At 45.2% G+C, this 10938-nt stretch overlaps 1 protein-coding gene across 1 annotated transcript in view; it reads right to left on the reverse strand.

Moving 5' to 3' along the window:
- The window catches only part of DCTD (dCMP deaminase), a 29941-nt gene extending 20044 nt beyond the window's left edge, over window positions 1–9897 (reverse strand). The window contains exons 1-3 of the mRNA XM_019534658.1: window positions 9789–9897; window positions 4072–4183; window positions 2863–2998 (exon numbers count right to left, since the gene is read on the reverse strand). Of these exons, the coding sequence (XP_019390203.1) occupies window positions 2863–2998; window positions 4072–4183; window positions 9789–9820 (280 nt within the window). The 5' untranslated portion in view covers window positions 9821–9897. The remainder of the gene's footprint in view (window positions 1–2862; window positions 2999–4071; window positions 4184–9788) is intronic.
- Window positions 9898–10938: the final 1041 nt, after the last annotated feature.

Consider the following 10938-nt stretch of genomic DNA (forward strand, 5'->3'; position numbering starts at 1 on the left):
CAGAATCTATCTTGATCTGGCCTATACTAAATCTATCTATACTGATACAGGGGTCCAGCCTTAATGAACTCATTTGTGGGACTGAGATTTTATTGAAAAGGATAACAGTCCTCACATAAAACACTGAGTACTGGAAGAAGCTTGATTAGAAATAGTATTCTGTTTTAATCAGCGCAGTATATCCAGGATGAATTTTCCATACTTATCCAGGAGGGTAAAAAAAAGCAGCCACTTCTTAAACCCAGGGATAAAAAGTACTCAAATCTTAGTTTTACTGCTGTACTACTTTAATTATAGGACACCCTGGTAGCAAGATTGAAATAGGAAACTCTGGTCAATATCAAGTAACCTAACTCTGTCAAACTTCAACTGTTCAGGCTAAGATTTTTTTCCAAGCCAGCTTTGCCTCAGGTTGAATTCCCCCCTCTCTTCCCCCTTCTTCAACTGTGTGGAAAATTTCAACCATAATTCATCTATTTCACAGAAGCAGGTTGGGAGGAGCTGGGGGGAGCGGGGGGGGGCAGGTGCTGATCTGCCCATCTTAAAAAGTTCTGCTGATTTTTTTTTTTTTTTTTTTTTTTTAAACTTTGAAGAGTAACCTAAAGTCTAGCAGAGAGGAGGGCATGGGCAAGATCCGGCCATGGAGGGGCTTTATCCAGCCTTTGGTGGGTCACTAGGTCCCGCCTGGCCGAGGCGTCACCCAGCCATGACACGTCCTGCCATGCCCTGGGGGCACCAAGTGGCTGGGGTGGCTCCATGGAGGGACTGCCTTTCTAGGCAGCTCAGGCAGCAGCCGCTTCTTTAGTGCTCCTGCTGCTGACCCTGGCCCCACAGTACAGGTGGGGACCAGCATAAACAGCCCCGACCCCAAGCACCCTGGGCCAGCTCCAGGCTCATCCAACTAGGTTGAGCAGCAGCAGTGCAGAGGGAAAAGCAGCAGCAGCAGCGCAGAGGGAAAAGCAGCCCATCCCCCTTGATTCCTGGTGCAGCTGCGTGGGGCTGACCTGCATCTCCGCTGCATCACCGCCACCTCTGGGCTGCCCCATGAGGCAGCAGTGGCAACACAGGGCAAACGCAGGGCAGCCCAGCATGGGCTCTGGGCAGCTACACCAGAAAGCACCAGCAGCTGAAGGGGCCACTTTTGCCCCGCGCTGAGCAGCAGTTGCTAACCCACATCGCCCTGCTGAGCCTGGGTCCCAGCACTGGTTCCAGGCTTGCTCATCCAGGCTGAGCAGCAGCAGCCACAGTAGCAACAGTTGGGCAGAAAGTGTTGCTTGGCACAGGGGAAGTGGCCTCTCCCCCTTACCACCGCTGGGCAGTTTTTGGTATTGCTGCATGGAGCCTGTACCACGCCAGGTCACCGCCTCTGGGCTGCCTCAGTGCAGCACAGCCACGAAGCATCCCAGAGGCAGCGGTGATGGAACCGCAGGGCAGCCTGGCATGGTGGAGGCTTTGGGCAGCCGCACCAAAACTTGCCCGGTGGTGGCGAGAAAAGGAAGCCACTTTCCCTCTGCCAATCAATACTTTCTGTCTGGCGCTTCCACCCCTCAGCCTAGACAGGCAAGCCTGAAGTCAGCATGGGGTTGTGACTGTGCATGCTGGTCCCTGCTGTTACTGTGGGGCTGGGGCCAGCAACGACAGCCGGAAGGAGCCACCCCATCCCTGCTGCATGCCCAGGGGTGGCAGGATGTGCCACAGTTGGACAGTGTGGAGCAGGCATGGGGCACCCTGGGGCTGTGCACTGTTGGCAGTGGCAGGGAGATGCCTTAGGCACATGAGCTCTGGGCTGTGGCAGAGCGGGTGCTGCTCAGAGGGGTGCACACAGGGGGGCTCCCATGCATACCCCATGTACTCTCAAGCCCTCCTCCTGTAAACCTCACATCCACACCCTCCCCATACACAATCACACACCCCACAAATACTGTACCCACACATATACCCACAGGCCTCTGGAGGAAGCCCCACTCATTGCTACACACTCACACCCCACCACACATGCACCCACACACATACCCCCCAGCCACCCTCTCCCTCCACATACCCCACAGCCCCCACAAACCCCGTACACATCCACACGTCCCAACAAACTCCCCATACCCACCCACATGTCCCCACAAACCCCATACTTACTTACTCATACCCCCCCACACAATATAGAAGAGTAAGACTTCATTTTGAGCTATTATGCAATCACTTCTATATATACAGCACAAACACACAAATTAAGACAACAATTTTTTTTTTTAATCAAATTAAAATATATTATTATGGATGTTTGATTTTTAGTATACAATTCAGGGCTTTTTTCTGGTTATAAGATGGGAAACCCTGTTCCCAGAAGGAGTACTTCCAGGGACAAGAGGAGGGACTTCTGGTGGCAAAGGTCAGAGGTTAGGGGTGGGACTTCCTGTCCCAAGATGGCAACTAAGAGAGGGAAGAAGGGAACAGGGCACTTGTTAATGGGCGGAGCTACCCTTGCAGCCTTTGACAGCTCACCAAACCTCGTTAAGCGGCCCTCCAGCTGAAATAATTGCCCATCCCGGGTCTAGCAAGAGATGCTATTTTTACCATGGACATGCCTTTTGCTGTCCCTGTGAAAAAAAACACACTAAAAATTATTTAATTTAAAGCCTTACAGAAAATAGAAGTCCCAATTCATGTGCACTCTATAAAGACTTGCTAGAACTGGGGTGCACCTCTCTCACAGTGAGGTCCCCTTGCAATATGGACTGTCCACTGGAGAGCTGCCAGTAGAGGGATCTATTTTGATCAGATGGAAAACCTCAGCAAGTTTGCACACAGTAAACTGGGCTATACATGCAGGGATTAATGTCAGAAAGTGGCCTAGAAAGTATTCCTTACCATAAGGATATTTTGTATCTAGTCTGTTCTGTGCTGTTCTTGTCCAGGGTAGCACGTCATCACTGCAACCATTAGGCATCCCATTGTATCCAATCCCAACAATCTTGTTCTCGGAATTCACAATACAAGCACCAACCTGAATAGAAAGAAACTTTATTTACTAGTAAGGCACAAGGAGCATGCAAGGTGGTTTATAGAACTGCACAAAGATTCAAGCTAATGTGCTTTAATCATATAAGAGCTGTAAGCCCAGAGTCTGAACCAGGCCTCATATCTGGCATAAAATCAGCATAGTTGTAGTGACATAAAACTGGTCTATGCCAGCTTGTACCACAATATTTGATCATTTAAGACTCCCATCATCTGTTATTTTCATCCACGTGTGTGTGGAGACATTTATTTTTTAATAAGAATGTCCTATTTTAATACAGCTCAAGTCACAAATGCAAAAATTAAAAACAAGCTAGTTATTCTGATGATTAGTTAATATATAGACCAGCCAAGCTAAAGATCTGATCCTGACTGACTGATATGTAGGTAAACTAAGAGGCATGCAATAAAAACAGCAAAGGAGAGTAAAAAAAGTCTAGCATGTACCTTCTTACTGTCATAATTTTACTAGGATTTTACTCCCCTGTTTTCTTACTTATTTTGTTCACAACAGGTTAAAGGGAGGATAGGGCCAATAGGCCTTTTGAAAGTGTATTACAGGAGGAAGATGGAGATCAGAAGGTAGTATGTAAATATAGCAAAGGATGCATGGAAGAAGACAGTGGAAAAGAACATCTGAAAGGGAAGGAAGTCAAATGACAAGCAAGAAAAATGTAACCCAGTACAAGATGGGAAACAAATTGCACAGTGCCTTTGAAGTAAGGAGAAATAAACTCCAGCTGGTATGTTGGTTTAAGATTTCATATAAAAACCCAATAATATGATAAGAAAAACTCATCATCTCCAAACTTACTTGTATTATTTACATCAATAGCTACCTTTACTAGGAGAAAACAGAAATGCATACATTTTCATTCTATTAGAATTATTTTCTAAATGTTAATAACTTTTGATACCTAAGCACTTTACTTAGTAACACCCACAAAACAAAATGCCTGTAGCAAACTTATCTACATCCGGCAAATACCGAAATGCTTTCCAATAATGATCTGCTATTATATGCTATATATGTACTATACCTGCATACTGCATTCTTACCTGAGAATTTGGATCCTTGCTTCTTTGTGCTGACAAAAAAGCTACTGCCATAAAATATTCAGGCCATTCCAAATAATCCTCCCGTTTCTTATGGAATATTTCACGGTCATACCTATAATATGCAAGATTTTTAAACAACAACAACAAAGGGTGTGAAAGAGGGCCAAAGAAAATACTTCTACTTCTTGCCTTGGAAAGAATTCCCCAACAGACCACATGTTGTTGCCCACTCTGCTCTTGACAACCACATGACAATCTCTAAGGTCAACAGAAATCAACATCAATGAGACAAGTCCGCTTGGTGAAAAAGCATGAAAGACTGTTCTCAGCAGTTGCTCCTAAGCACTAACTTCCTCCGTCTTGAGACCCGCCAGAGCCTGAAAACTTGGTGGGGGTATCTGTTTTATGTTGATATTCTAGTTGCCTTTGAAGTTGTTTTATAAAACAGGAAAAATGAAGAAGAGAATAAGTTACTTCTGTTCTCTTGTTGCAAGATGCCATGAGCCTTTGTTGGGAGGTAGCATGTAAATCTGACAAATATAAAAAAAACTCAAAAGATTTACACCAGCACTGCTAAAAGCAGAATCTGACCAGATTATGGACTCATGCCAAGAGTTTGATGATAAAGCATATCATTACTTGCTTGCCTATAAGCCACATATCCTTTCAAAATGACACCAATATGAGATTGCACACTGCAGCTCTGGGATGAGATAACAACCTGACTTTTGTATGCATGCAGCTTTCAAGAAAGCCTCTCATCCTGTCCCTGAACAAGGGCTTCATCCATCAAAGTTAACCAAACAACAAAGTGGGAGAGAAGGAGGGAGAATCAGCCTGCCTTCACACATATGCTTTGAGGAAAAAATATCTGGAGATCTGCAGTCTTCAGAGTAATGATAGCCAAGCACCTAAACAGAAATCACAGGCATAAGATTTACCATCCATCTCAAGAAGGTATTTCTCCATCCTTAGAACGATATTTCCCATATTTATTTATTGATATTATTTGGTGTGTGGTGATTTTTAAAAGAACAAAAAAGAGTCTTCGTCAGGAGTATGCTTTTTAAAAGCAACTTTAAAAAAAGGATATCGAAATGGGTTTCTTCCTCTCCTTCTAGATGTAAAATGTCAGTCTGAAAGGTTACTTTGAACTGCTTGCCTTTAACTTTCTAGGCAGAACTGTACTGGGAAGGAAGTTTTCATACCCCATGATGAAAAGGGGGGTTGCGGGGACCACCAAAAATTGTTGCATAAAGACAAAGAAGTTACAGTTATAAAATTTCTCTCTCAAGTAAACCTCAGGCAGAAGACAAAAGAAGAGTCCCTTCCTCGTCATAATTCCATCAATTCTCCAGTATGCCAGAGGGTTCGAGATAAAACAGCAGACAAGCTGTTAACTCACAGAGAAAAAGTTCTCTTTCTGAATGCCAAGTTAACAGTTAGAAAAGACAAATTTGAGACTAAAAAAAAAAAAAAAAAAAGTGCAAGGTAGTATCAATTATAGCAAAGAACATCAAGAAAATGGAAAAAGCCCTCCAAAAATGGGTTTAAGAGTCTATTTCCCCACAGAGATGGCCACTCAAAATGACAGCCAAGCAGCTGATCCCCAATAGCAACACAAGGGACAGGTGCACTCAGCAGACCCAGACCCAACAAATGATTTGGGGCAAGTGTTTTTGTTCCGTTAATTCATTTTTTAAGTTAGCTGTGGTAGCAAGGCCGGAGGCTACTAGTTGCATTATCTACTACAATGCAAGCTGTAAATATAGGAATTTTGGCTCGCTCCAGGTAGGGGTTGAGAGAACCACCTTTGTGATTCTTCCTACTACTGGGTCAAAAATGCAGGGGATAAAAATGCAGGAGATAATGCCAGGCACGCAGAACATAACAGTCATCCCTATATCCTGAACACACAAAACAAATAAAAGAATTTGCTGAGGTCAGGGCTGACCTGAGGACATTCCTAATTGAGTGCTGGAACAAGACAGGACTAGGCAGAAACAAATTTTCTGAGAAGGAAGGAGTGAGACAAAGAGAAGAGAAACTGGAAATCTGTCACAAAGATTCACCCTGAATCCACACACAATTACAGCTTCAGGGCAGTCAAGCACTGAGCAATCTGAATTAATGAATATCAGCAGATTTGAGAGAGAGATTTTAAATGTTTCATTGGAACATACAACAACAAAAATATAAGAAGGAAGAGACTCTTCAAATGATATCTTAACAGGAATTAAAACAGAAGACTCACAATAAAATGTCAGAGGTACATGACTGGAGAGACATATTACAGATGCTGTGGAATTATGCCATATAAAATTTAAAAAAAAAAAAACGCTCTCAAAACAGCTAATGTTAATGTTAATTTGAACAAAGGAGATCACCATTTTTCCAGAGAAAAATTCTGAACTACTCCATGGAAACCCCATTTGTATAAAACAAAGAATTTAGATGTTATATTTATTATTCCTGTATGCCAACTCTACATAACATGCCACTGCACATTTCTCAAAGTACCAGCTTCCCAGAAAGTGACATATTTGCAAGATGAATTCAAGGCTTGTGCGGAATAGTAGAAGCAAAAAGCTCTGTTATTATTTTGGAAATAATTTGATTTTAGTCAAGACCTATTGACATCTACCCAGAGATGCTTTTAGCCAGGTTCTTCAATTTTATGTATTTTGCTGACAGGTGTGAGTGAGAGCAAAGTAGGTGTAAAATACTATAATTCTTACTTAGCATTAACCAAGAAGCCTGGTCTTCAGGCTGCAAAGAACATTTTAAGAGATTAGGGACTCAGCATAAAACTCAAAACTGATCAGAACCTACTTCAGATGATTTTACAAGGTGCTATAACATTTTAATAAGTCTTAACCATTTTAATACTTTCCAAGAATTAGTACATTTACCTAATAAAAATGTGAGGGTAATTTCCTAAAGTGAAAGAAGTTGAGAGCAGATAGATAGCAGGCTTTTAACTGTAATGTTGAACTCTGCTAAAAAAAGATGACCAATTTTAAATAAATAGACAAACAAACAAAAAGATGTCCTTTCCTCAGATTCTAACCCAGAGGTTCTCTACCTTTTTAGACTTGAGGCATCTCTCAGACAATGTCAGCTCTATTTTCACTCATTTTTGACCACACAAAAATAATACAGCAATTCGTTTATTGTAAAGACCACAAGTCAGAATGTTTTGGACGCTATGGATTCCTATTTGAAATCTCTGGGTTTATCTTGTTTTACCCCTAATAATGCCAACATTGTGCTGCACCCCATGGCACCCTTGAAAGGATCTCAAGGCACCCTAGAGGCCCATGGCACCCTGGTTGAGAATTCTTGTTCTAGATCTATCCGTGATATGTACAAGTATCTGTCCAAAATGGTACAATGAAATCAGAAAAGAAAGAAAAACTGGAATTAATATGACAATCTACTTTTTTTCAAATTACACCTCTACCCTAGCTAAGAACAACAACAACAAAAATCCTCCAGTAAAAGAGCTACTTCATTAATCAGCTGTTTTCATCCAGGTAGGTTTTATCATCATGTATACAGTTCTAGAACACCTGAAAACACAATACGTCATTTAGCAAACAGAAGAGTGCACTAGTGAAAGATTTGGTTGGAAAACATGAGAGACTGAGTCTAAACCCCACCGCAAACCAGCACAGGCAGTCTTCAACAGAACTCCACAGCTGTAAAGTACAATCGGAAAAGAAAATCATGTCTTGGACCCCAGACCTTGGAAATGCTTAATTTTTGTAGCCTTTCTGCCTTCACTATCTGATCTTGTATCTCACAGTCATACTTATTTTGATCTTTGATCTATACCATAAAGCATGTTACTGAAGATAGATACCTAGGGTTGGACTAGATGACCTAATGAGGTCTCTTCCATCCCTATTTTCCACCCACCAACATTTTGTTGTTCATAGATTTCAGACATTAGGGCTGGCATGAACCTCGTGAGATCCAGCCCCCTGCCCAAAGGTCAGGAGGTCAGATGACCCCAGCAAGATAAGCATCCAGGCATTTCTCGAAGGTGTCCAAAGTAAGTGCTTGCACCACTTCTGGGTGGGGCGCCTATTCCAGACTCTTGCTGTTAAGCCCTAGGGCAGCAATTCTCAGCCAGGATGCCAGGGCAGGAGGAGAGAAACAGATAATCCCCCTGGCAATCCCTCTGGCCCAGCCCCTGTGTAAGAGGGTATGCAATTTGGTCAAATTGAAAAAGATTTGAGAACCATTGGGCTAAAGATTAAGCGTGTGCTTGCCTTTACTCAAAGACTCAGATCTTCCATGTTTCACTTTGCAAGAGAGACAGACATGACCTCACAAGCACGAAAGTGCCGTGCTGCATCAGGCCAATGATTCCTCTAGCTCCGTATCCTCATTATAGACCTGTTGCTTCAGCAGGCCCCATGGAGCTCCCTGCCCCACCATCTCAGCAGGCTAGAGGATACCAAACTGGTCTGCCTCCAAACAGCCCACTGCTGCCGGGTCTACATGCTTGTGATCCACATACTCCATCCCATCCCACACAGACACCAAGTGGCAGGACACCCTGCTGCAAGGATGGGAGTGAGGGTTCCCAGGAGACAAATCTGTACTGAGTGACCAGGGACTTAACTACTGGCTTCTGTACGAAGCCACTGCTATGGGCACGCATCTGGTGCACTTTGACGGATACCCACAATACCTGCCCCTTCTGCCAAGAGGGAAACCCTGACGCATACCTACCTTGAGTGTGCCAGGTTGCAGCCCCTCTTCCATCTGCTGAGGTTCTGCCTCCACCTCTCCCTGCCCCTTTTTTGATTGCACACTCCCCATTTGTGGTTCCACCACGTCCCAGGACCTCCCACTCAATATCCTCCTGGCTCTGGACGTATCTAACCACACCAAGGATGCTCCAACCAGAAGAAACTCGGGTGAGCATGGGGCCATCTTCCCCACTCCCAGGCTCAGAGTTTCACCGGTCAGCATCCACCCGCTTGGGACAACAAATGCAATGCCGCAAGCCAACTCTGTGTCGTACAATTTAAAGTAAAGGGGGCTTTCTCTTGGTAGTGTTAACCTGTCACCTACTCATTGCAGCAGGGCACCCTCCTCCTGCTCTGGGGGAGCCTTGGTTTCCAGTTGGACTAAGGCACGTCAACAGGCACAGTGCCTCGCCAATATCACCAGGTCTTCAATCTGAAATGATCGTACTGGACGCTCAAAATTCTCATATTGACTGAAAACCTATCGCACGCTGAAAAATTATGCAAATGCCCTTGCAAAGAAGTTTTAATTACCTTACATGGCTCACTACAAGGCATCAGTGAGTGAGAACTGGGTCAAAGCTGAAGCACTGCTTTATTCAGAGGCCAGCAGTCATTAAAAAAATGCCCATGGTTCAGCCCAGCTTTGGATATGCTGCCTCAATGAGCTGCCTGAAAAAATGTGGTACATTTTGACCACGTTTACTGTTATTGATAGTGCATCATACGAAGGCTGAAGTTATGATACAAATACGATAATAACCCCACACCGAGCCTCACAGTGCCAGGCACCACCCCTCCTCCATCGATGTCGTTATATAGAGCGGGCGAGACCAACCCGCACAGCGGCGGGGACATTTACTGTGCCCGACCCAGGCGGTTGGCAGCAGCCACCAGTCACGTGCCCGGCCCCCGCGGCTGCCTCTGGGGGAGCTGGCGCCCCCCGGGCCCTACCCGTTGATTGCCGGCTGCTTCTCCCCGCTCATCCTGCTTCGGCTCCAGCCACGCTCCGCGCTTTGGCGCCAAAACGATGACTGAGAAGGAGGGGGCGGAGCCGCACGGCAAAAGGACCAGCCTGCACACCGAGTGGCTGACTGGGCCGGCTGGCCGCGCGTGGCCCTTTAAGAGCGGGGGCGGGCGCCCGGGGAAGAGAGTTTCCCGCGCAGCCATCCCTCCCTGCGGACTTCACCTCCCAGAATGCCGTGCGCCAACTGGGCCTGCGCGGTCCTGGAGCCTGGCGGCAAGGCGTGCTGGGAGCTCTAGTTCCCATCGGCTGAGGTCACTGCGAACTGAGTGACTCTTGTTGATGCGGGTGTGGTTGCCCATTAGGTGCAGTAGGAGCTGTGACTCTTCTGCCGGGAAGAAGCTGCCTCTTAGCCTAAGCCCTGAGCAGGGGTGTCAAGCCAAGGGCCAGGTCCTATGCAGGCAGGAAATGCGGGGGGCATGGGCAAAACAGCTGCCTGTTGGACAAAGGGATACCTCTGACCCCACAAGTTTGATTACCAAGCGATTAAAACACTTTCAGAGACAAATTCTGATCTCTAGTGCACGCAAGTAGCAATAGACTGGAGAGTGCAGATGTGAGGGCAGGATTTGGATAATCATTCATGATTTCAGGGGTGGGACTGAGTACATGTTTAACAAATGTTCAGATGACACCAATTGGGTGGAGTTGTGTCCATCTCAGAGGATAGGATTAGGGTTCAAAATAACCTTGACAAACTGGAAAATTGGTCCAGAATTAATCAAAGGAAATGCAGTAAAAATCAGTGCAAGGTGTCCTGCATTTAGGACAGGATAATCACATGCACCCGTAGAGATGAAGGAACCACCGGTTATGTATGCTTCAGTACTGCAGACAAGGACGTGGGTGTTAGTAGACTATAAGATGAATATGAGTTGTCTGTCTGCTTTTGTTGCAAAAAAGGCCACTAATAGCATACTGGGTTGTATAAACAGGGCTCGGTCCTCGGGCCCGCACTGTTCAACATCTTCATCAGTGACTTGGATGAAGGGGTAGAAAGCACCCTGTTCAAGTTTGCTGATGACACTAAGATGTGGGGGGATGTGGGTGCACTAGAAGGGTGCAATAGGCTACAAGCTG

This window comes from Crocodylus porosus, unplaced genomic scaffold, assembly GCF_001723895.1.
Source record: "Crocodylus porosus isolate Cpor-Errol unplaced genomic scaffold, CroPor_comp1, whole genome shotgun sequence".
Classification (NCBI taxonomy): Eukaryota; Metazoa; Chordata; order Crocodylia; family Crocodylidae; genus Crocodylus; species Crocodylus porosus.